The sequence below is a fragment of the Geotrypetes seraphini genome, chromosome 13, assembly GCF_902459505.1.
Source record: "Geotrypetes seraphini chromosome 13, aGeoSer1.1, whole genome shotgun sequence".
Lineage (NCBI taxonomy): Eukaryota > Metazoa > Chordata > Amphibia > Gymnophiona > Dermophiidae > Geotrypetes > Geotrypetes seraphini.
In genome coordinates, this window is record NC_047096.1 from 16,566,231 (window position 1) to 16,593,304 (window position 27,074).

At 45.0% G+C, this 27,074-nt stretch overlaps 1 protein-coding gene across 5 annotated transcripts in view; it reads right to left on the bottom strand.

Moving 5' to 3' along the window:
• LOC117347756 (copine-5-like) overlaps positions 1-27,074 on the bottom strand; it is a 226,218-nt gene that overhangs the window by 15,056 nt on the left and 184,088 nt on the right. For 4 of the 5 annotated variants that reach the window (XM_033919106.1, XM_033919105.1, XM_033919107.1 and 1 more), the window contains exons 15-18: positions 13,532-13,578; positions 11,185-11,366; positions 10,163-10,290; positions 6,055-6,157 (exon numbers count right to left, since the gene is read on the bottom strand). In XM_033919106.1, the coding sequence (XP_033774997.1) occupies positions 6,055-6,157; positions 10,163-10,290; positions 11,185-11,366; positions 13,532-13,578 (460 nt within the window). Of the gene's footprint in view, positions 1-6,054; positions 6,158-8,760; positions 9,118-10,162; positions 10,291-11,184; positions 11,367-13,531; positions 13,579-27,074 lie in introns of those variants that run through there. The other variant, XM_033919110.1, reaches the window with a different exon arrangement.

A 27,074-nucleotide genomic window follows, 5' to 3' on the forward strand; every position in this document is an offset into this window, starting at 1 on the left:
CAGTACCAAGAGCGGATGGAAAGAGACAAGGGGAATTGCAAGTAATCAACGCCTGGATGAGACGATGGTGCGAAGAAGAAGGCTTCGACTTCGTGCGCAACTGGACGGCGTTCTGGGGAAAAAGCAAGTACTACAGAAGGGACGGACTACACCTCAACAAGGAAGGAGCACGAGTTTTGGCAGGCAACATGAAGAAGGCAATCGAGAAGGCTTTAAACTGAAAGATAGGGGAAAGCCGACAGTCGACCACCGGTCGATGGCACGGATAGCAGGATGCCCCGACGAAGAAGCCAAGGACTACTACTCCTACACAAGAGAAGACGACCCCACAGCCAATAAGGGAGAAAAAGCAGGAAGGGACAACTCAGACACAGGAGAGGACGACCACACAGCAAACAAGGGTGATAACACAGGAGCAGTAAAGGATACCGTATTTGAAACTATAGGGACGGCCAAGAGTAGAAGGTCCAAAAAGGTAACACAAAGGGAATTTAGATGTATGTATACGAATGCTAGAAGTCTAGGTAACAAAATGGGGGAACTAGAGACAATAGCGAGACATGACATATTGGATATCATTGGCATAACAGAAACATGGTGGAATGAAGAAAACAAATGGGACACAGTACTACAGGGATACAAACTGTATAGAAGAGATCGAGTAGGGCAGAAAGGTGGAGGTATTGCTCTATATGTTAAGGAGGGAATAGATTCTGTTGAAATGGTTACAACAGATATGAAAGAGAAGCTTGAGTCACTCTGGATCAAAATTCCTGGTCAATATGGTGCAGATACGAAAATTGGCCTTTACTATCGTCCCCCAGGACAGGCGGAGGAAACTGACTCAGAAATGATGGAAGAAATCAAACAAGAATGCAAGACGGGCAATGTAATTGTATTGGGAGACTTCAATTTCCCAGGGATAGACTGGAAACTAGCAACCTCCGACTGCGGCAAGGAGGCCAAGTTCCTGGATGTGCTAGGGGATTGCTTCCTGGAACAAATGGTAAAAGAGCCGACAAGAGGCAACGCCACCTTGGACTTGGTCCTAAATGGCCTCACGGGACCGATAACAGAAGTGGAAGTCGTGGTTCCACTGGGAACGAGTGATCACAATGTAATCAACTTTAAACTTGACATCGGGAAAGGGAAACATGCCAAAACCTTAACCACCACCTTAAACTTTAAAAAGGGTAAATACGATCGCATGAGGGCCATGGTAGAAAAACGACTAGAGAAGATGGTGGACAAACTTGAAACGGTAGATCAGGCATGGTCCCTACTGAAAAATACTATCACAGAAGCACAAGATCTCTACATTCCGAGGATTTCCAAAGATCGGAGAACAAAGAGCAAAAGAGAACCGGCATGGCTTACCATACAGGTGAAGGAAGCCATAAAAGAAAAGAAGGACTCTTTCAAAAAATGGAAATGCATAAAGACAACCGAAGCCTGGAACAAACATAAAGATGATCAGAAGAAATGTCACAAGGCGGTGAGGGATGCCAAACAGGATTATGAGGAAAAAATAGCCCAGGAGGCCAAAAACTTCAAGCCCTTCTTTAGATACGTGAAAGGGAAAAAACCTGCAAAAGAGGCAGTGGGACCCCTGGACGACCAGGGAAGAAAAGGGTACATCAAGGAAGATAAACAAATCGCAGACAAACTAAATTCCTTCTTTGCGTCTGTCTTTACGAAGGAAGACACCTCAACAATACCTGAAGCAGAGAAAGTGTTTCCAGGAGAAATAGAGGACAGCCTCACCACAGTTGAAGTGGACTTAGACCAGATATACTATCAGATCGACAAACTTAAAAGTGACAAATCCCCTGGACCGGATGGAATTCACCCGAGAGTCTTAAAGGAATTGAAGGTTGAAATCGGAGAGTTATTGCACAAACTTGCAAACCTGACAATCAGAACTGGACAGATACCGGACGACTGGAGGATAGCGAACGTCACGCCAATTTTCAAAAAAGGATCGAGAGGGGAACCGGGCAACTATAGGCCTGTGAGTCTTACGTCGGTCCCCGGCAAGATGGTTGAAGCACTGATCAAGGATAGCATAGTCCGGCACTTGGACGCACACGACTTGATGAAACCCAGTCAACATGGATTCAGGAAAGGGAAATCATGTTTGACGAATTTACTCCAATTTTTTGAGACCGTAAACGAGCAAATTGATAGTGGGAAGCCTGTGGACATAATATACTTGGACTTCCAGAAAGCGTTCGACAAAGTTCCACACGAAAGACTTCTCAGGAAACTACAAAGCCATGGCATAGAGGGAGATATACAAAGATGGATAGGCAAATGGCTGGAAAACCGAAAGCAGAGAGTGGGCATAAATGGGAAGTTCTCCGACTGGGAGAAAGTGACTAGTGGTGTACCCCAGGGCTCGGTACTTGGGCCGATCCTTTTTAATATTTATATCAATGACCTGGAGGAAGGAACATCCAGTGAGATCATCAAGTTTGCAGATGATACAAAACTATGCCGGGCAATCAGATCGCAGGAGGATAGAGAGAAACTCCAGAGCGACTTGTGTCGGTTAGAAACATGGGCGGAGAAATGGCAGATGAAGTTCAATGTGGAGAAATGCAAGGTAATGCATTTAGGCAATAAGAATAAGGAATACGAGTATACAATGTCAGGTGCAACTCTGGGGAAGAGTGAACAAGAAAGGGACCTGGGTGTACTGATAGATAAGACCCTGAAGCCGTCGGCACAATGCGCGGCAGCGGCAAAGAAGGCAAATAGAATGTTGGGCATGATAAAGAAAGGAATCTCGAGTAGATCGGAGAAAGTTATAATGCCGCTTTATAGGGCAATGGTCAGACCACACTTGGAATACTGCGTCCAACATTGGTCTCCCTACCTAAAGAAGGATATAAAACTGCTGGAGAGGGTGCAGAGACGAGCAACAAAACTGGTGAAGGGTATGGAGAGACTGGAATATGAGGATAGACTTATAACACTGGGATTGTTCTCCCTTGAGAAAAGGAGAATGCGTGGGGATATGATCGAGACCTTCAAAATACTGAAAGGAATCGACAAAATAGAGCAGAGAAGATTATTTACACTGTCCAATTTGACACGGACTAGAGGACATGGAATGAAGCTGAGGGGGGACAGGTTCAGGACTAATATCAGGAAGTTCTGCTTCACTCAGAGAGTGGTTGACACCTGGAATGCCCTCCCAGAGGAGATTATTGCGGAATCGACCGTCCTAGGCTTCAAGAGCAAACTAGATGCATATCTCCTTAAGAGAGGCATATAAAGATATGGTGGACTATAAATTACGCCAGGTGTACACCTGGCGGGGCCTCCGCGTGTGCGGATCGCCGGACTTGATGGACCGAAGGTCTGATCCGGTGATGGCAGTTCTTATGTTCTTATGTTCTTATGTTCTTATGGATGTAACAGGGGCCAACGATTTTAGCAGATTGGCCATAAAGACATCCCAGTCAAGCAGTGTGGCACCTCAGGGGGGCACTGCAGTGAATTTCACATTACGGAATGACAAGGGGACAAATTTTTCCCCATCCCCGCGGGAACTCATTTTCCCATCCCGTCGAGTTCTTTTCCTGTTCCTGCCCCATTCCTGCAAGCTCCGTCCACATCTGCAGAAGCCTCAAACACTTTAAAAGTGAGGAGGTTGGATGACGGCAGGATGATCTAGGGATAAAGCAAGAGTGCGAAACATGTCGGGTCTAATCTTACCAGATCATATGGCTAAATAGATCTAAAGATAAATAAAAGAAAATATTTAAGTACTTAAGCTAGATATAAGAAAATTTAAGACTGAAGCAGATTTATAAGCATATCAAGAAATAAAATTTAATGCCTATAATAGTTGGACCAGTGATGATATAACACGTGAAGCTAACCGCTATGAGAGTATTCGAGTGGTGAATGGTGTTGCTGAGGTCCGGGAGAGAAAAGAAAGAAAGTAGTGAAATATGGAAGTAAGAAATTTACATACTTGAGAATAGTGGTGAATGGACTATTGTCTGCTTAGGTGTTAGCATTGGCAAAGTAATAATAATAATAATTTTATTTCTTCTATACCGCCAAAGCCATAGTAGTTCGAGGCGGTTTACAACGAAGAAGGGCTGAACAATCAGCGAAAATGGTACAATCAGAGAAAATAGGAACAATCAGCGAAAATGGTACAATCAGCGAAAATGGTACGAACAGAGATGACGTCACATCATGACATCACATCATGGCATGTATAAAATACCGCCTAGGTGAAATGTAAGAGATAACGTAAGCATGTAAAGCCTTCCTGCTGTCTAAAACTAGGCAGCTCTTTATAGAATTATCCTCTTAAAAGGTAAAACCAGAAGATTTCTAGCTATTGCTGTATTAAAAGTGGTTCACCCCTTTCTATGATTGTTCCCTGACAGGCTGATCCAGAGCTAGTTTGGGCATTGCATGTATGCATGTGTAGTCTCTGTCTTTCCTATGAGTCCATAGATGTACTGGGGCAAAACCAGTAAATCCCCCATACCCCTCATCGTACATTGGGTTCATCTAATCAAAACTTGCTATCCATCCCCTCTTTAAGATACATTAACACTATGCGCACTAGCATTTTTTCTGTCACGGCCCCTACCATCTGGAATTCAACGCCAAATTATATAAGAGAAATTACATCCCTTGATAAATTTAAAAGTAACTGAAGGCTTTTCTTTTTAAAGATGCATATGGTGTATAATAGTCCTTTTAAGGACAGTAATGGAAATCTGTTCCTTGCCATCTTTTAATCATTTTAGCTTATTTTATATAATTCTAGACTTTTTATACTTTGTTCCCCTTCCTTTTGTCTTGATCCCTCTTCCCCTGTCTTTCTCTTTATACAAATTGTATTTCTGCCCTTCTCCACCTTGTATCGGTAAGTTTATTTTCGTCAGTGCATTTAATTGTTTGTAGCATTATTTGTAATTTGTTTGTAATGTACATTTTTATTATACTCTGTTTTTATATTATGTAAAACCGCTTTGAATTTTTAATAAGGCAGTATATCAAATTTTTAAATAAACCTGAAACCTATCAGCATTCACCTAGGTCAGGGGTGTCAAACTCAAGCCCCTGGACCAAATCTGGCCCGCAGTATAATTATATTTGGCCCGTGAGAAAATAGCAAATGCCTACTAGAGCTGGCCCGCCGTTTTTTGACTCAATCGGCTCACGTCCCCATTAGGCAAGTCATCACGTTTTGACGTTTTTACAAGTTCTCGTGGCGTTCTCCAGTTTTCTTCACAGTCTCACACTGCGTCGCAGTATCACCGGACTCTTCTGCAACTGCTTTATGGATAAGTATAGATTTTTTTTCTTCTTTTTAATCCCTTGTTGAGTCTTTTGATCATGTTTTCATTTTGACGTTTTGCTTTCTGGTACTCATTCTTTTCCAGTGCTAGGGTTTTCCGTATTCCTATTTATTTTCTCTACTTCACCTAATGGTTTTTATTATGATTATATTTTTTACACTTTTTCAAACATATGTTGCTAATTCACGTATTTTATTTTGTCCCTTTTTGGTTTTAATCCCTTTGTAGTTTTTCCACTTTAAGTTTGGCTCAGCTATTTTACATCAGTCATTGTTTTTTAAACATATCGTGTTTTTAAAAAAATATATTGTTTTTTAAACATATTGTCTACAGTTTCCTTTAGGAGTTGTACAATTATTATTTGGTTGGCCCACGACTTTGTCCAAGTTTTAAATTTTGGTCCACTGTGTATTTGAGTTTGACACCCCTGACCTAGGTCAAGCGATAATCCCACCTTATCCAAAAGCTTTAACAGTGGCATTCATATAACCCTCCTCCCTTTTACTATGCCCGACAGCATGGGCCAGCGTGGTAAATGCTCCTACGTCCGTAGGAATTGAATGAGCATCAGTGCATTTGCAGCACGGCACTCGGCCCTAATTAGAGAAATGGCTCTATAGCTGTGGTACAGTGAATCACAAGAAGGAATGGACAAGTACCAGTCCGTCTTTTACTTTATACTTCCTCGCTGTCCACCCTGTAACTCAGCTGAACTTACATTAACGATTGCCTCTTTTGTCTGCGCCATATCCGAGATCACTCCATCAGTGATAATCAGCAGCACAAAATACTGGGAGCCATCCTGGACGGCGGCGGCGTACCTAATGCGGGAAAGAAAAATCGGTTGGGAGAAGGGCCTTAAACCATGTTGAAGGCATTCCAAGGAGAGGTTCTGATCCCGTTGATCTCAGAAAGCTAAAAATGGGTCAGACTGGCTTGGGTCGGAACCTGCAAATCACGCTGCAGGATATGCAGGATAATATTATACCAGGGTGCCTAGGTTAAGAGTCTAAGCACGCCCCTAATTAGGTGCTACGCACTTCACTTTAGGCAGAGAAACAACTGAGCAGTGGCTCCTGAGTCTCCTACTCTATGTTCTTTGGAAGTTTCCTGATTTGAGGTGGAAGATGGCCTTCCAAAGTGGGAGATTTGGCAGGTCCGAAACTGAAGCCAGCAGACAGTGGCATAGCGAGGGTGAGAGGCGCCCGGGGGCAGTGGTGCCCCTCCCCCACCCTTGTCTCCACCCCCCGCTCCTTCCCTGATCCCCCCCGCCATGCGCACACACACCCTTCCCTTCCCCCGTACCTCTAGTCACTCACTGCCGCGAGCAACAACTTCAACATGCTCCTTGCGACCCTGTCGGCCCTCCCTCTAATGTCACTTCCTATGAGCGGCATCCGGAAGTGACGTCAGCGGGAGAGCCGACGCGGTCGCGAGGTACACGTCGAAGTTTTTGCTCACGGCATTGAACAACTAGAGGTACGGGGGAAGGGAAGAGGGGGGCGCGCGTGTGGCAAGGGGAGGAATGGGAAGAGGTGGGGGTAGAGAGGAGGAGGAGGGGTGCTGGCGTCCTCACCAACATGGCACCCGGGGTGGATCCCCTCCCCTCCCCCTTACTACTCCACTGCCAGCAGAAGGGGTAAGCAGGGCCATTTTTTGTCTGCCAATGAAGAGGGAGAAAAAGAAGGGGACTAAGTGGATCAAAGAATGGGGATCCACCAAAGCCCACAGTTCAGGCTGGTCTCCCTGGTTTAACCTGCCACGTATGTCACTCTCTGATGCTTTTTCAACAGCCCAAAACGTAATTGGCAATAACTTTTTTCCACCTGGTGAGAAAATGGCAAAATATTTAGGCTCAACTAAGTTCTAGAAATAAGATAAAGATAATAAAGGGACATCAGTCCAGGCACAGCTCACTATTTAGGAGCAAAGTTTAGCCCTGGGCAGGATCTCATAGAGCAGTGGTATTCAACCCAGTCCTCAGAGTCCACCTGGCCAGTCGGGTTTTCAGGATATCCACAATGAATATGGATGACAGAGATTTTGAAAACCCGACTGGCCAGGTGGTCCCTGAGGACTGGGTTGAATACCACTGTCATAGAGGACAAGCACCAGACTAGAAGTCTAAATAAGACCTGCCCCATACATCATTATGTCCGATTTTTAAATTAATTAATCAGAAAGATCCTCAAGCCTTAGGCCAAAATTCAAACCAAGTGAAAAAACGAGGACGCTATAAACTCCCAATTTCAAAAAGTCATTCAAAATCTGCATTGGAAGGTGCAATGTGCTCATTTAAAAAGAGTCATTGAAAAGCTAAAAGCATTGATGAAATGCACTTAAGTGAATCCCATCAAAAGTTTGTTATCATCACCCGTGGGTTCTAGTTTTGTAGCTTTTTCAACAGCCCATGCACCGTCTGAATCGGACCGATGCCGTTTCAAATGGCAATATTGGAGACGGCAAAGAAGTTGGGTTCAAACCCCAAGAGCACCGGCAGATTAAAGAGCAGCTCTGACTGCAACGCAACAAATCCTTGGGGTACCATCCTTCTGAGATGCCTGGCAGTGCACCCTCCCCCTTTTTACATAAGATTAATGGCCTCTTTTACAAAGCTGCACTAATGGCCCCGAAGCCCATAGAGATTTAAAGGGCTTTGGGGCTGTTTGCCGCACGGCAGCTGCTAGCGTGGCTTTATATTAGAGGCCGTAAAAGTACTAGAAACCAAGAAACTTCAAGAAAAGAGAAAACCTAAAACACAGCAGAATACAGTACAATGATAGTGCCTTGGGGAGACAGATGTCATTCCTTATATATTTTTATTAAAAAAAATTTTTGAACTGCATCTTTATTTGGTTTTTAATATTTAATATAAATCTCCCTTACATCACTGAGGATAATTTTACAGCAAAATACAGAAAACAAAATTTAATAACAAAGGGATTTATAAGTACGACTCACTTCTTCCTTCCAAAGGAGCCTTGGGTGAATGATTGGATTATTATTTCACTGATTATATTTTATTTTCTAAGTGACCTACGGTGGCTGAGAAGAATGAAAGTGTCAAAAAATTGTTATCTGAGCTGATGCAGCCCCTACTTTTGGTGTCACACAGTAGAAGAAATTACATTTTAGAAATAGATCAAATTTTGCCTAAAATTTCAGGATGTTGTAAGAGCGGATAGCGTAGCTGGTGTTAAGAAATGTTTGGACAAGTTCCTGGAGGAAAAGTCCATAGTTTGTTATTGAGAAAGACATGGGGGAAACCACTGCTTGCCCTGGATCAGTAGCATGGAATGTTGCTACTCTTTGGGGTTCTGGAATCTTTTCTTACTCTTTGAGATTCTGGAATCTTGCTATTCTTTAGGATTCTGAATGGAATGTTGCTACTCCTTGGGCTTTGGCCAGGTATTAGTGACCTGGATTGGCCACCGTGAGAACTGGATACTGGGCTTGATGGACCATTGGTCTGACCCAGTAAGGCTATTCTTATGTTCTTATGTAGAATGCTTAGCTTAAAAGGAAAATCTGCCCTCTATCTGCAGGGCAATATCAGTATGTTTCCTTCACTTCCCCTGCCTCCCACTCTGCTATAACCACACAATCTACTCGCAGGAGATTATTTATGTCTTCTCCCTTCGGTGCCTCCAGTTTGGAATTCTTTAAGTTGCCATCTGCAGAACCCTATAGTCATCGCGTTTGTCTGTTTAGATCGTAAGCTCTTTCGGGTAGGGACTGTCTTCTTTGTGACTCTGTACAGCGCTGCGTACGTCTGGTAATGCTGTAGAAATAATTAATAGTAGTAGTCACAAGAAGCAAGCAGTTGAAGCAGAGCTGGGGAAAAGTGTCAGGTCGCCTAGAGCAGGTACCAAAATCCCTTGATTAGAACTTTCCAGCTAATAAGAAGCAGAATAAGGAGAGATCTCTTGGAGGAAGTCAAGCTTGTGCAGCAGACAGATGGGAGATCTCCTTTAGCTCACCTCTCAATGGAATAGTTTAGACTGGATGAAGAAAACCAAGAGTGAAGATGACTAAAGCTCATGAAAGATGTATTGAAATCTTCGATGACGTGATATGGGCCATGCTTTGGCTACAAAGCCTTTATCAGGAGTGTGGCAAAAGCTTGTCCGGATGAAAAAAGTATCGAGCAGTCAGAGTTCACACTCTATACACTCAAATCTCCAGAGCATATCCCCCTCCAAACAAACTAAATCTTTTACAAGACCGCTGATATAGACTCTGTAGCCAAAACATGGCCCATGTCGGGTCAGCGAAGATTTCAATAAATCTTTAAATTTTTCATCAACTTTAGACATCTCCACTTTTTATTCATCATGATTTGTGAAGGTTTGTTCTTCTGGTTTTGGTTCTTCTTATAGTTTAGACCAGTGGCTCCCAAACCCTATCCTGGGGGACCCCCAGCCAGTTGGGTTTTCAAGATATCCCTAATGAATATGCATGAGAGAGATTTGCATATAATGGAAGCGACAGGTATGCAAATCTCTCTCATGCATATTCATTAGGGATATCTTGAAAACCTGACTGGCTGGGCGGTCCCCCAGGACAGGGTTTGGGAACCACTGGTTTAGACTGAGACAGACTGGAACGACAAATGGCCTTTATTTGCTGACCCTTACTATGTTATGTACTGTAGAGTTAGTAGGGTCATTCTACACAATGCGTCATTGGTATTAGGTATATCCTATTGGACTTCTTAAGGCACTAGGGGCCTTCGTGCTTCAATATTAAAACTTTAGCAATTGGCCTTGAGTCTTAACTGCTGGTTACCGTTTCTAAGGTACCATGGAATAAAGATTATTACTAACCTGGCGACATGATTAACAACTGGTGCAAAGTTGGTTGGCCCATAAAGTTGTACTGTCTTGAGGCTATTGTGATATGCTTCCAGGATCCCTTCTATCCCATTGCAGTATGGATCGTCTGAGTTACCATTCTGAGAAAAAAGGAAAGACGGGGGCGTGTCAGGTCAAATCCTTTCACAGGTCACCATAACAACCCACAGAGATCAGTAAACCAGAGGACATAATTTGAGGTTGAGGGGTGGTAGATTCAGGGGCAATGTTAGGAAATTCTACTTTACGGAGAGGGTGGTGGATGCCTGGAATGCGCTCCCGAGAGAGGTGGTGGAGAGTAAAACTGTGACTGAGTTCAAAGAAGCGTGGGATGAACACAGAAGATTTAGAATCAGAAAATAATATTAAAGATTGAACTAGGCCAGTTACTGGGCAGACTTGTACGGTCTGTGTCTGTGCATGGCCGTTTGGAGGAGGATGGGCAGGGGAGGGCTTCAATGGCTGGGAGGGTGTAGATGGGCTGGAGTAAGTCTTAACAGAGATTTCGGCAGTTGGAACCCAAGCACAGTACCGGGAAAAGCTTTGGATTCTCGCCCAGAAATAGCTAAGAAGAAGAAAAAAAAAAAAAAAAATTTAAATTGAATCAGGTTGGGCAGACTGGATGGACCATTCGGGTCTTTATCTGCCGTCATCTACTATGTTACTATGTTAGTAATACAATACAATATAAAAAGAGCTCAAAAAGAATAGCAAAAAAAGAAAAGAGGGATATAAAGACGTCTAATTGATGAAAATGAAAAGAAAGAGCAAAAGAGAGAAAAATGAAGATAGGTAGCTCCAAATGATCAGGGCAGGCTGATCCAGTCGTCATTTTACCCCACTGCATATAGGAACTTGTAGTTTTAAATTTCTTATGGAATGCAATCGAGAAATGATGACTACAAGTCCCTGCAAGCAATGGGGAAAACCAGAACTGGATCAACCTCTCTCGATACTATGAGATCAGTTGGCAACCCTAAAGATAGGGTAAATACCAGTGGGAACTCATGGGACACCCGTCCATCTGGAGGTATTTTGGCTCCAAATCCAAGTGCTGGGAACATCTTGTCGCTGTCATAGTCCTGAATGATCTCACCGACTGCCTTCAGCGCCATGGCATAAGCATTCATCTGATAGGGGTTCATGTAGTGCAATGAAGTTGACTGTGAAGGGTTTCCTGCCAGAAGGAACGCCAGATTAAAGGGAAGAAGTGCTGCTTGGATTCACCAAGAAAAGTAACATGAACGCAAGTTAAGCAAAGCATCTTAGGGAGCAGAGACATAAGAGTAGTTCCACTGTACAGAAATTTTTATTCTATTTTTATTTTATTCTAATTTTTATTCCTGCTAACGTTAGGAAATTTTTTTTTTTAAGTTCAGAAATGTTTTATTAAATTTTAGAAAACCACTAGCAAAACAAAACATATGAGAACGTCAAAGTTTCACAAACCAACACTCCGGGGGAACAAAGCCCCCTATAAGGAGTTCAGTATAATCATCGGCCCGAACCCAGAAAACCCCCCGAGAAGAAAAAGTCCCAAATTAAAGGAGAAAAGTTCTCCCTTATAGGGGGCTTTGTTCCCCTGGAGTGTTGGTTTGTCAAATTTTTAGGTTCTTTGTTAAGATTGAATAATACTCAGCTGTTCGCCTAACGTTAGCAGGACTAGGGCACATAGAATAAAAATTTCTGTACAGTTGAGTAACATGCCTTTCCCCCAAATTGGTGATTTCTACTTAGAGTAGTTCCATTGCCATGTAAGATGTAGAGGTACGGGGAATGCAACTGACCCCTGGGTGCAACCCTAAGTATCCCTTTATTTCAATGGCACTCTAGAATGGCAAGAGTACTCCATCAAAGTTTTAACTAATATGCAAAGTTTCATTTTGGATCATCCATGGATTCTGCCACATGTAGTGAGATATCTAGCAGTTAAGAAGAATCCCGGATGCAAGGGGTCACTCAAATTTCCAGGGCTCTCAGAACAGTTACTTACTCTTATAACTAAGTGAGGACATTGGAAGACTCACAGAGAACAAGAAGGGAGACACAGGAGCCAAAACAGTGAGTCACTAAGACAGGGGTGTCCAATGTCGGTCCTCGAGGGCCGCAATCCAGTCGGGTTTTCAGAATTTCCCCAATGAATATGCATGAGATCTATTAGCATACAATGAAAGCAGTGCATGCAAATAGACCTCATGTATATTCATTGGGGAAATCCTGAAAATCCGACTGGATTGCGGCCCTCGAGGACCGACATTGGACACCCCTGCACTAAGACATGCCAGGATCATTCCAATCACACAAGAGGTGAGGAGTGGTCTTGTGGTAGAGCTGCTGCCTCGGCATTCTGAGGTTGCGGGATCAAATCCCAGTGCTGCTCCATATGACCCAGAGCAAGGCACCTAATCCTCGATTGCCCCAGGTACAAAATAAGTATCTGTATATGTGTAAACCACTTTGAAAGTGTAACCATAAAAAGGCGGTATACAAGTCCCATTCCCTTTTGACTCAGGAACCAGCCGTGGGCAGAAACATGTGGAGATAGCTTCTGCCTTCACTAGCCACCAATCGTGGGTGAATTCATGAAGAAGTGGGTCCAGGAGGGGATTCTTTTTGGTCATGGGGATTGGGGGGGGGGGCCCTGCATGTATGTATATAATTACGGGGCAGACTGGATGAATCGTTCAAGTCTTTATCTGGAGTCATTTACTATGTTACATGGATTTGGGGCCAGTTGGCTTTGAAACTGAAATAGAAATTCAGCCAAACTCTAATGCAAGTGTCAGTTTTTAAGTATCAATATAATTATGGAAGAATTATTTCTGTTTCCATAAGCTTCTAGGAATATAAGCTTGGAGGGAACAGTGAAGGCAGGCTGACAAGAATCAGGGTTCATAGACAACAACGCGGAAGACAAAGGCGCGCGCCGACAACTGAGCGCAAGACGGAGGCGCACGCCAAAGAAAATTACTGTTTTTAGGGGCTCCAACAGGGGGTTTTGTTGGGGAGTACCCCCAGTTTACTTACTACAAATCGCGCCGGCATTGTAGGGGGTTTGGGGGGAAAAAGTGAAGTATTCAGTAAAATTTGGGGGGTTACAATCCCCCAAGTCCCCCACAACGCCCCCACAACGCGGCGTGATTCACCCCCCCGCCCCCCCCCCCCCCCGTCGGAGCCCTAAAAACAGTAATTTTCTATGGTGCGCACGCCTCCACGCTGCGCTCAATTGTCTGCTCGCGCCTTTGTACCGGCGCGCTTTTGACCTGACACCAGAATCAGGGGTCACACCTAGACAGATCACATGAAACTCACCTTGAGGATCATGTAAGGGCCACTACTCACCGTTGGAAGCTGTAAAGTCGATGGCAACTGTGAAGTTAATTTGGGTGCTGAAAAAAATAACAGCAGATATGTTAGAAAGGCACTGCCATAGTGATCCCTCTTGATATGAGGAGGTGCTGTAAAGTTCTCAGCCCAACCAACCAGCTTCCTAAATTCCGAGGATTATTTTGCCACTGTAGCTGAAAGGAGTGTTATCTTTTTTTCATTAAGTGCCAGTTTGCAGAAATGAAATTCTATATTTTGACATTGTTTCCGATCATAGATTGAACCATATCGACACCATTCTCTTCTTGGTTGGGCTGAGAACTCTTCAGCACCTCCCCTTAGCAACGCTCCAGAGATGAGATTGTGATGTCACCATGCCTCAATCCACCAATAAGAGCCAACCTCATCAGTGATGTCACAATGGCTTGATTGTCCTATACTTGGCTCACTTCTATGACATACAAGGGGGTGTTGAAAAGTTCTCAGCCCAACCAACACTTCTTAAACTCTGAGCGTTATTTTGCCACTGTAGCTGAAAAGAATGTTATCTTATTTTATTAAGTGCCAATTTGCAGAAACAAAATTCTCTGTTTTGACATTGCTTCAGATCATTGATTGAACCATATCCACATCATTCTCTTCTTGGTTGGCCTGAGAACTTTTCAGCATCCCCTCGTAAGGTTAACATACAATTAGATAGCTCCAGATTTGTAGGGCAAAACTCAGTCAATCTTGGTTGCCTCCTGAATAACATAAGATGAAGCTCAAAATTAGACTGAGTTTTGTCGCTGTCCCTGCCCTATTCCTGTAAGCTCTACCTTAACTGCACAAGCCTCAAACACTTATGATTTTAAAGTGTTTGAGGCTTGTGCAGATGAGGACAGAGCTTAGGCATTAGTGGAATGAGGCATTATGACATCACAATCTGAGCTCTAGAATGTTGCTACGTATGATTTTAAAGTGTTTGAGGCTTGTGCAGATGAGGACGGAGCTTAGGCATTGGTGGAATGAGGCATTATGATGTCACAATGTGAGCTCTAGAATGTGGCTACTTATGATTTGAAAGTGTTTGAGGCTTGTGCAGATGAGGACGGAGCTTAGGCATTGGTGGAATGAGGCATTATGACATCACAATGTGAGCTCTAGAATGTGGCTACTTATGATTTTAAAGTGTTTGAGGCTTGTGCAGATGAGGACGGAGCTGAGGCATTGGTGGAATGAGGCATTATGACATCACAATCTGAGCTCTAGAATGTTGCTACTTATGATTTTAAAGTGTTTGAGGCTTGAGCAGATGAGGACAGAACTTAGGCATTGGTGGAATGAGGAATTATGACATCACAATATGAGCTCTAGAATGTTGCTACTTATGATTTTAAAGTGTTTGAGGCTTATGCAGATGAGGACGGAGCTTAGGCATTGGTGGAATGAGGCATTATGACATCACAATCTGAGCTCTAGAATGTTGCTACTTATGATTTCAAAGTGTTTGAGGCTTGTGCAGATGAGGACGGAGCTTGCAGGAATAGAGCAGGGCAGGAAAAGAACTTGCGGGAATGGGACGGGGAAATATTTTTCCCCATGTCATTCTCTAGTCATTCTCTAGTCATTCTCTGCATGGCACACTTGGGGCACTCAATTAAGCCAGCATTGACCTGTTGGGTAGGTACACCTAATTTTTGGTGCATCAAAGCAACTTTGCACTAATATTCTATAATGATCTAGGCACATCCTTAACCCATTGATGCTCAAGGCACCCCTTGATGTCATCCAAGATGAAACACCGGTTTATAGAATTGGCTCCGTGAATGTTTAAGTAGCTGGTCAGAACCAGCGCCAACCACATAAGAGCTCGTAAACATCAACCTCTTAGTATTTTCCTCCTGTTTGATTGTCACTTTCAGATTGCAATTGTTTACTGGTGCCGTTTTCTTTCCATCAAACGAGTGACGGGATAAAAGGCTCAGAAAGGCTTGTAAAATCCGCTGGTGACCAGTTTGTCATCAGGGAAGAAGGGTGTTATCTGAATTTAAGGGCAATTTCGGAGCACAGAGGGGTTTCCTACACCAGAGAGGGAGACTTGAGTGATCCATGCGGCCTCTTATATAAAATTGCATAGAAGTGGACATTCCCGGCTAAGAAAAGGTTTGAATTAGATTCTTAAGCAAAAGTAAGAAGGCACCCGCGTATACAAACACACTAAAAATTGATGCCTGATCTTGTCATGAGCTCAGCTGCTACCACAGAGCCTGATGGATCTCTCAAGGCTGCAGCTTAAAATGAGATCCAATTAACAATTTATAGGCTATTAAAAATATATTAGAAACTATTAACATTATTTATTTATTTTATAATTCAGATTAATTAGAATCAATATTTAATGCTGTTTTTCTGGTTTGAAATTTCAGAGAACTGATTTCTTTTTCAATAAATCAACTGCCCTGATGTCACAGTCCTGCTTTAGCATGGCAGTGGATTTCATGCCAACAGCAACCATTTATTATATTTTCCCATGGAGTAGCCCAGACCAATGAGCAACTGTTCTATCTCTAGTGCCAGGGCAAAGCAGCTTCCCCATTAATCTATATCAGAAAGAAGAGTAAAGTACAGCAAAAGGGATCTAGTCTAGATTACCTTACGCATTACGCAATTCCTTACACCCCCTTTAGAGTACACTCCTCCCTCCTTATTCGTGTTTTTTGGTGCCGGGACCCCCCCCCCCCCCTAGTGAATCGACCTTACCTGGTGGTCTAGCTGTGTCGTGGGGCAGGAGCGATGTTCCTACACTCCTGCCCCATGCAGAGCTGTCATCGAAAATGGCTGCCGTGAGTTCCCGTGGTCTCACGAGACTGCAATTGGAACTCACGGCAGCCATTTTCGATGATGGCTCTGCATGGGGCAGGAGTGTAGGAAGATCGCTCCTGCCCAGTGTCACCGCTAGACCACCAGGTAATATCTGGGATGGAGGGAGGCAGGAGGGAGGCGGGGGTGGGTCGGAGTCGGCCCAAAAGTTATTTGCAAATTTTCCATATTTGCAGGCCGGCTCTGCCCTTAACCCCTGCGAATAAGGAGGGAGGAATGTACTTTGATCATTAACCCCCCCCCCCCCTTTTTTTTACAAAACCTTGAAAGCAGTTTGCAGCACAGGCCGGCGCTCTGAATGCTCTGCGCTGTTTCCCAACATGGGGGAAGCCACTGCTTGCCCTGGATACTAGATGCTTGGCCAGATACTAGATGCTTAGATTGGCCACTGTGAGAATGGGCTACTGGGCTTGATGGACCATTGGTCTGACCCAGTATGGCTGTTCTTATGCTCTTACGTGTGCCAAGTATAGGACAATCAAGCCATTGTAACATCACTGATGAAGTTGACTCTGAGAAACTGTGGAATGAGACATTATGACATCACAATCTCAGCTCTGGAATGTTGCTCTCATTGGGGTTCCGGAATCTTTTGTTACTCTTTTGGATGCCAGAATCTTGCTATTCTTTAGGATTCTGAATGGAATGTTGCTACTCCTTGGGTTTTGGCCAGGTACTAGGGACCTGGATGGCCACTGTGAGAATGGGCTACTGGGCTTGATGACGCAGTAAGGCTCTTCTTATGTTCTTAGTGCGCTGTTTCTCTCCTTTATTCCTTGGCCTCTGATATAAGAGCAGCATTGAAGGGTTTGATTTTAGAGGAAAGATCTCCTCCAGTTTCTGGACAAGGTAAGAACATTTTTATACTTCTCTTTTGTAGACTTTCGTCAGATTGTGAGCAATATTTTGAGATTGCCAGGTTAATCTATTAATGTTGGCGATGCTGTCTGATCGGACCAATTTAGGGTTTCAAATTTTAGGTCTCCTTTTACAAAGGTGCGCTAACGTTTTTAGCGCACGCACAAGATTAGAACACGCCATAGCGCCCGCTAACTGAAAAATTACCGCCTGCTTAAAAGGAGGCGGTAGCAACTAGAAACATAGAAATAGACGGCAGATAAGGGCCACGGCCCATCCAGTCTGCCCACCCTAATGACCCTCCCATACCTTTACCTTGTGAATAGATCCCACGTGTCGATCCCATTTGGCCTTAAAATCAGGCACGCAGCTGGCCTCAATCACCTGAAGTGGAAGACTATTCCAGCGATCAACTACCCTTTCAGTAAAAAAGAACTTCCTGGTGTCACCTCGCAGTTTCCCGCCTCTGATTTTCCACGGATGACCTCTTGTTGCCGTGGGACCCCTGAGAAAGAAGATATCTTCCTCTGTCTTGACTCGGCCCGTGAGATATTTGAACGTCTCGATCATGTCTCCCCTCTCTGTGCGCTCCTCGAGTGAGTATAGCTGCAATTTTTCCAGCCGTTCCTCGTACGGGAGATCCTTGAGTCCCGAGACCATCCGAGTGGCCATTCTCTGGACCGACTCCATCCTCAGCACGTCCTTGCGATAATGCGGCCTCCAAAATTGAACACAGTACTCCAGGTGGGGCCTCACCATGGCATAATGACCTCCGGCTTACGAAACCCCTGCGTATGCAACCCATGATTTGTCTTGCCTTGGATGAAGCTTTCTCCACTTGATTGGCAGCCTTCATGTCCTCACTGACGATCACCCCTAAGTCTCGCTCTGCTACTGTTCTTGTTAGCGCGCCTTTGTAAAAGGGAGAGGGGAGAGTTTCAATTCCAAGCGCCAACCCACCTTCTAAGCACCAATAGCTGCCTTATCATTCCCTCTGTAATTTCCCCACCTGAGCACTGTATATTGATGCACCTTCTTGCCCATTTTGTCTTGACTAGATTGTAAGCTCTTCTAAGCAGCGACTGTACAGTGCTGTGTAAGTCTAATAGCGCCATAGAAATAATAATAGTTTTCCTTTCAAAATCCAGGGTAACTGACCCAACATCCACTGCAGTGGAACAATTTTCAACCAACGGTTTAATCCGGGTAACTAACCAGTGACCCCTGGTAAAAACAATATTTTCAAAAACGCCCTCAAGATTGTGAAACTGTAATTAAACCTTGTACTACACTTAAAACAACCTGATCTTCCCTAAATTGATAAAAGACATTTCACAAGACTAGGGATTTTTCTCACTAGAATGAATCAGGCCTGGAAGCATAGGTTGGCTATATGGAAATGTGTTCTATAGCAGTGTTTTTCAACCTTTTTACACCTATGGACCGGCAGAAATAAAAGAATTATTCTGTGGACTGGCATCGGTGTGTGGACTGGTGGTTGAAGAACACTGGGCTAAGGCGTGGGCCAGACCCCACCCATCTCTACCCAATCTTCACTCCAGACCCCACCCCCATAAAAGTACTAGTTGCGCCTTGCACGTCCCGTGCCTCATCTGGAAGCCTTCCCTCTGATGTTACAACGTCAGAGAGAAGGCTTCCGGTTCAGGCGCAGGACGCACGTAGGAGCCACTGCCCGTGGCTTTGTGCACTGAATCAGTTAGGAAGAGGGAGCTGGCTCGAAGATAACGCTGTATTGATTGCACCGTGGACCGGCGGTTGCAGAACACTATTTTGGGCCTGATGCATGTGCTGGCCCGGCCCTGTGGAACGGCAGGAAATTTCTGTGGACCGGCACTGGTCCATGGACCGGTGGTTAAAGAACACTGTTCTATAGGAAGCTCCTGCGCATTAGAAACTGAGACTATGAGGGCAGAGGACCCAAAAAAGCTCACCTTGTCACCAAAAAAGGCTGACAAGCTGATCTAGGCCTGATTTTAATCCACTGCATCTATGGGGCTTATGATTCCTAACTCTCCTAGAAAGTCTGGAACTTTTTTTTTTTTTAAATTTGGATTTTCAAGTTTAAGTTTCAAGTTTATTAGGCATTTATACACTGCCTGTCAAGATTATCTAAGCGGTTTTTTACAATCAGGTACTCAAGCGTTTTCCCTATCTGTCCCGGTGGGCTCACAATCTATCTAACGTACGTGGGACTATGGAAGATTAAGTGACTTGCCCAGGGTCACAGGGAGCAACGTGGGGTTTGAACCCAGAACCCCAGGGTGCTGAGGCTGTAGCTCCAAGCACTGCCTTATTCACTGCCTTTTTCAGTTGTACCTCAAGGTGAGTTATTTTCAAGTACAGTATGGGGCTCAAAATCAAAATAAAACGTCCAGAAACCAGCCAAAGTCAGCGCTTGTTGGGCGTCGTAATAGCAGGGACATTCAAGTGCTGGTGATCAAATCCAACTTTCTGGGCGTCACTCACCTTACTTGTCCATGGAGAACCACAGGTACCTGAAACATCTGCCCAGGGTAACATAGTTCAGAGTCTCTGCAGGTTGCAGTTGAGCTAAATAAGCCATCCCCAATGTAAGCAAACACAAATATCCTATTTAAGCTGAAGTTATTTGCCCCAGGAGCTGTCTGCTGGTCTAGCACATTCTTTTCAAGTCTATAAATCTTCCTGCTGACCTCAGCAGAAGTAACATTGGTTCCAAGATGGATGTGACAGCCCCACTAATAACGGGTCTTATTCCCAGTTGCTACCGGAATGGATGGCTTGCTCCTTGCACTGCCCTGAGGAAAGAGATTCTTGCAATGTTGCAAATATGACATGAACAAGACTGGGTAGGAGGGGCCTCATTCTCATTAGAGAATCTCTATGATTTATTGAAAGCCATGGTTTCATTAGAGGGAACCATGGTTGGTTGTGGAGCAAATCGGTGAGCACTGTATTCATATTAGCAAGAGCTCCCCAGGGCATGAGAGAGGCCTTCCTGGTACATGCAATCGGGACACAGTCAATTATGAACCCCTGCCCAGGACAAGCTCTACATCTCGCTGTAAGCAACAGGCTCTGACGTCTGACACATTCAGTGGCGTACCTAGGGTATGTGGCACCCGGGGCCCATCATTTTTTGACACCCCCCCCCCCCCCCCATGTAAAATTTTTTTTTTTTTTTTTTTTGCAATAACCATGAAATGGAATAAATGGTCAGAATAGAAACAGGCAGTGAAAATTTTCTTTTTTTTTTTTTTTTTTTTTTCCAAAGTATTTTTATTGAGAATGGCAAAAGGTCCAGACAAGCAACCATGGTCTGTACAGAAACTTATACATTATCAAAAAGAACACAGAATGAGAGTAACAGCAACAACAAGCATGAACAAGCCTCTCCCAAGAGAAAATTGCCAATGAGAGGCATAGCAATACACAACAAAAGGCCAAAACTTGGGGCAAGCAAACAAATCCCACCCCAGAAACCCACAAGAATAATAAGCCGGACTAGACCCTCAGCCATATTTTATAATGAAAAAAACCCCCACAAGCAACAACACCCAGACCGCTCACCAGACACACCAATCCGCACAACAAGCACCCAAGAAACACCCAGCCACCACCCAGACAAAACTACCAGACACACCTACCCCACCAAGCCCAGACCCAATCCCCCCTCCCCAGAGAGTGCAAGCGCAAAGTGGACCGTGAAAAGGGCAGCTGCAGAAGTGGAAAGCCCCAGATAAGTAGGTTAGCTAAAGAAAGCCCACAGATAGAAGAAATCAGGATAACAGAAGTTCCAACAAATGCTCCCACAGAAAATTTTCTTTTATTGAACCTCATTTATGTAACCATTATTCCAAACATAACATAACATAAATTATGTCTGAATTGTCATGACATCAGAAGTACATATGGAATAGTTGCAGGTGATGCTTGGGACAGTTCTGATTATGTTAGTTTGGTTTTATGTGTTTTTTTAATAGAAGGGTTTTTATTTCTTTTTTTAAGGTTTTGTAGTTTGTGGTCGAGGTCAATAGGTTGTAGAGTTGGGGGTCAAGTGTTGCAGCTCGAATGGCTAGGAGGTTGTCGAACAGTTTTTTTCTTTTGACGTTTTTGGTTGGAGGGTGTGTGAATGGTGCGTGAGTTCTCCTATGTCTGTTTGAAGTGGATTGAATTATTTAGCTGAAGAAATTAGTTACCCCCCCCCCCCCATTCCACACACATTAATTCTCTTCCATTTTTGTTCCCATTATAAAAAAACACTGATAAGTTCCCAGGAAAAAAATACATTAAAATAAGAAGTGAAAACAAAGGCCCCTACAGATGAGAACATAACATAAGAATAGCCTAACTGGGTCACACCAATGGTCCATCATGCCCAGTAGCCCATTCTCATGGTAGCCAATAGTGCTGCCCGATTCAGAGAAAAATATTTCATTCGATCCGATTCACCCTGTTGAATCGATTTTTCGATTAGATTCACTGTTAATGACACCGCTTTTTAAGTTTAAACAAAGTATAACAATAAATTTCACAACAACAATAAATTTCACAAAGTACTTAAAAAAAAAAAAAATCACATTTTTCCATTAAAGCAGTTCTGGAGACATTTGCTTGAACAGTCTTTTTTCCCAGTCCATAAGCAAGCAATATGAAAAAGATTTCCTTAATTATCTACTCAAACATTTTTGCTATTTACTTTCATTGTACCTATACTATTATTCAGTAGAAAAAATGGACTTAACTGTGCAGGAAATGAATCTCCTCATACACCCACCATATAGTGCAAAAATGTGCAAAGGTCTGTTTTTTTTCTTTCGATCACTACATAGCCTAATGCCACACAAGCAGCGCTGTTACAAACATATTCTGAAGGTCAATGCTAAGGTTGACAAAGTTTCCTTCCTTGGACCAGAAGGAGATACTGACAAACCACTGGAAGAGATTCTAAAACAACTACCCAGAAATAACACCCAAAGACCCACTCAGTGTGTGAACCAGTTGAGTGGAGTGGACTAACTGGGGGTGGAAATGGGCCCAGAGTTTGCTCAGCAGAATTTCCCAGACTACCTCTTCCTCTCAACACACTGACATGCTACCACCACCACCAACACTAGGAACACCTCACCGAGTATGCCAGCAATGCTTATAAACTTTATAAAACACATTATTATATTTTCTTATAAAGCATATATTTTAACTGAACTCAGCCTTGCCATTCACAAAAATAGAAAAGTTCCCATTTCAAGCTGTCTCATGTACACTTTTCAAATCTAACATATTGTAATCACAAAACAGAAAATAAAATTATTTTTTCTACCTTTTGTTCTCTGATCAATATTCAAATCTTGTTGGTCCCAGGCTCTTGTTGTCTTGCTTGCCAGGGTCTCCTTTCTCCGTGCTAACCATCCGTCTGCCATCTCTGTTCTCCCCTTCCGTTTCCCTTCCCTCTCCCGGAGATCTGGCATCTTTCCTTTTTTTTGTCTCCATCCACAGATTCACCTTTTCTCAACTCCCCACCACCCTAGGATCCACCATCTCTCCCTTTCTGTTCCCAACTATCCTCCTATCCAGTATCTCTATCCCCCCTCCATACCATCCCCTGTTTCCAAGTTCTCTCCCTTTCTGTTCCTTCCCTCCCTAAATCCCATTATGCACCATCTCTCTCCCACTCCTCTGTTTTTAGACCCATTATTTCTAACCCCCAAAGTCTGGCATATGCATGTATCTTTGAACCCCCCCTTCCCTCTCTCCCTCTGTGTACTTTTACACCAGGACCCCCCTCCCCCGAAGGTCTGTCCCCCCTCCGAAGGGCTACACCCCACCCCTGAAGACCTGCACCCCCCGAAGGCCTGTCCCCCCCTTGAAGGCCTGTCCCACCCCCTTGTAGGCCTGTCCCCCCTTTAAGGCCTGCCTGCCTGCCTTTCCCCCCCTTGAAGGCCTGTCTCCCCCTTGAAGGCCTGCACCCCCCTTGAAGGCCTGCACCCCCCCTTGAAGGCCTGCACCCCCCCTTGTAGGCCTGTCCCCCCCCCTTGTAGGCCTGTCCCCCCCTTGAAGGCCTGCCTGCCTTTCCCCCCTTGAAGGCCTGCACCCCCTTGAAGGTCTGCACCCCCCCAAAGGCCTACACCCCCCCCCCGAAGGTCTGCACCCCCCTGAAGGCCTGCCTGCCCCCCTTGAAGGCCTGCACCCCTTGAATGTCTGCACCCCCCCCCCGAAGGCCTGCCCCCCCTTGAAGGCCTGCCTGCCTGCCTGTCACCCCCTCCCCCTTGAAAGCCTGCTTGCCTGCCCGCCCGCCCCACCCTGAAGGCCTGATGCCCCGACCTACCCCGAAGGACCGCTCGCCCCCCTGGCCTCCCCGCACCACCTATGAACAGCCGCAGCAGGATCGCGAAGTCAGCGTCGGGTACCAGCCCTAAGGGGGTGTTCCCGGCCTTGCCGTTCAGTCCCCCGCCACCCCCGAAGGACCGCTCGCCCCCTGGCCTCCCCGCACCACCTATGAACAGCCGCAGCAGGATTGCGAAGTCAGCGTCAGCGATCCCTGCTGCTTCCTGCGCCACGGTCCCGCCCCTCCTCTGACGTCAGAGGAGGGGCGGGATCGCGTCGTAGGAAGCAGCGCAGGGATGCTGACGCTGACTTCGCGATCCTGCTGCGGCTGTTCATAGGTGGTGCGGGGAGGCCAGGGGGGCGAGCGGTCCTTCGGGGGTGGCGGGGGACTGAACGGCAAGGCCGGGAACACCCCCTTAGGGCTGGTACCCGGGGCGGCCCGCCCCCCCCGCCCCCCCCCTAGGTACGCCACTGGACACATTCATTCTTAAATGATAACATGTAAAATTAAAACGAAAAGCCGAGCTAATAATAATAGTTTATATACCGCAGGACCGTGAAGTTCTATGCGGTTTACAATGATTAGAAATGCTACAAATTGAGTAGAACTGACAAGTAAAACTAGTGAATAGCGGCTCTAGAGATCAATTAAAGTGGGAAAGATATATTATTGGAGGAGTGTGTGGCGCAGTGGTTGGATCTACAGCCTCAGCACCCTGGGGGTTGTGGGTTCAAACCCCGCGCTGCTCCTTGTGACCCTGGGCAAGTCACTCAGTCCTCCTTAGCCCCAGATACGTTAGATAGATTGTGAGCCCACCGGGACAGAGAGGGAAAATGCTTGAGTACCTGATTGTAAAACCGCTTAGATAACCTTGATAGGCGGTATATAAAATCCTAATAAACTTGAAACTTGAACTTGATTATAATATAAGTTTGCTGCTTGGCTTTTTAGGCGTGTTTTGCTCAAGCAGCAGTGCCTATTGGGGACACACACCAGGCATATAGCCAGATTTTTTTTTGGGGGGGAGGGGGGTACGTATTTCCTCTCAGCTCTTCCCCATCACCGCTTCATATCTTTGTTGGCAGGGATGCCCAAGCCCCGCCAGCCAAAGAGATTCACCAACTGAGCCCCTGCCCATGTTGCCTGAGCAAAGGGGATGTTTGCAGGGCACTCCGGCCACCAACACCGGCTCTTCCGCCCATTCTCCGTTCAATGCAATTTTGGAGGGGGCTTGAGCCCAAGGGGGGAGAGGCCAAAGCCCCCAAGCCTCCCCCCCATAGATGCACCCCGTCATCCTAATGAGACTCACTTCACCATGCCTTTATCACACTCAGTTCCCAAAAAGACATGCATGAGCTTGCACGCAAAGGAAGAGGAAATGTGCCATTTTGTCACACTCTACGTGTGCACTTTTCAGCTGGCTATTTTAGTGTTTGTGTACAGCGGAGGTTTACTCCTTTTTGTATTGAAGCTACCAGATATATAACCAACCTATTTTCTGTGTTGGCTAGATGAAATTCAGTGCTTAGCAGCAGCTTACTACTATTGCATGGGGGTGATGCAGCTGTCCAAAAAGTATGCTGGACCCGCTACTAAAGCCTCTTGGTACAACCTGTGGAATGTTCTACATGCTGACGTTTCATGAATACTGCTCACAACACAAAGGCCTCAGGTGTGTATTGCCATTAACCTATTATATATAAAGGAAATGTTCTCTAGAAGACAAGGGCAACATGGATGATTAGGGGTGTGGAACAACTTCCATCTGAGAGACTCAGAACCCTGCCTTGTGCCCTGGGTCAAACTTCTCCATACAACATCTCTCTCTTCCTCCCCTCCATTATATGCAACATTTCTTTCTCTCCCCATGCACCATCTCTCCTTGCCCTCCACCCTATGCTACATTTCTCCCTCTCTCTTCTCCATGCATGTCTCCCTCCCCTCCACCATATACAGGATTTCTTCCTCTCACTCCTTTCTACCTCTTTGTTGCATCTCTCCCTCTCCTCTACCCTATGTCCAACAATTCTTCCTCTCTCCTCTCTCCCCCCATGCGCAGCAGCTTTCTATCCCTCCTATCCCCCTGTGCAGTATTTTTCCATTCCTCCCTCCTATCCCCATGTGCAGCACCTCCCGACTGACCCCCTCCTCTTTGAGATCTGACATACGGGCCTCCCAAAGCAGCAGCAGTAGTGGGGGTGGCCGGTGGGAAGAGGCAGGCTCTGAACAGGCTACTTCTGGCCTGCCCTGCCAGGGCTTCCCTCTACCATGTCATCAGTGATGTCATCAGAGACACAGCAGAGGGAAGGCCCCAGCGGGACAGACTAGGAGCAGCCTGGTCCGAGCACCACCTCTTCCTGCCAGCCACAGCCGCTGCTGCTTTGGGAGACCCAGAGGTGTTAGGATTCACTGGATCAGTAAGTCTGATTTTTTGTTTAGAAAGTGAATCGATTCACTGATGTGAATCTGTGAATCACCGAATCGGGCAGCACTACCGTTAATTATACAGGCTTGGTCTCATCAAGCAGGAGAGTCTGAGGGTCCGAAAACAACAAGGAACCAAGTTCCTATTCTGAGAAGAATTAAGGAGACAGCCTAGGTTTAGGTCCCCAGCAGCTAGGTTCCTGTCGATGGGATTAGAAAATCTCTGTCTACATCAGAAGACAGCCAAGGTGGCAATTCAATCCCTGCTGCTTTCTGTTTTCAGAGAGACAGGATGCTGGGCTCAATGGACCTTGGCCTGATGCGGCAAGGTTTTTCCTACGTTCCTATGTGTTTGGATATTTTTCTCTATATTAGGGAAGGAATTGGTAAACAATGAACAACCAGCAGTGAATAATAAGCTGCAACCAACAGCTTTCAAATAAATCTGAGTACTTTGAACTCCAGCAGGCCTCACATAGACCCAAGTGAAGTGCAAATAGGCTGCTGTTTGCAGGTGAAGATGGGTAGGGATAATCCTGCTTGTCAAGACCAAAAAAAAAGAAAAATCTCATCAGCCTCAGAGACTTATTATCAGCAGTCCAGACAAATGAGGAAAGGTTTCTGAGAGTGGCATTTCTGCAGTATGACGCCCTGCCAAGATAGGCATGTCACTTTTCTTCAGGAGATGAGATGTCTCAGTCCTTTAAAACAAATTCAAAACAAGCCACTGGGAAACCCAAAGAAAATTAATTAAATTTGACATTACTAAATTACATTACATTACATTAGGGACTTCTATTCCGCCTATACCTTGCAGTTCAAGGCGGATTACAAAAGAGCTAACTGGACATTTCCAGTGAAGTTACAACAGTTTTGGGTTTTTTGGGTTTTTTTTGGTTACAAGGGAGGAGAGGTACCTGGATTAATTCTGGAAGAACTTGCAAATTGGATATTAAATTGACTGTACGTTACTGTGTGATATAACAAATAGATTACAGTTAGAGTACAAATAAGATTACGTTACATTTCAGGGATCTGAATACTTGGTTGGTGGTTTGGGGAGGAAGAGATTATTTAAGTGGAGGTTTT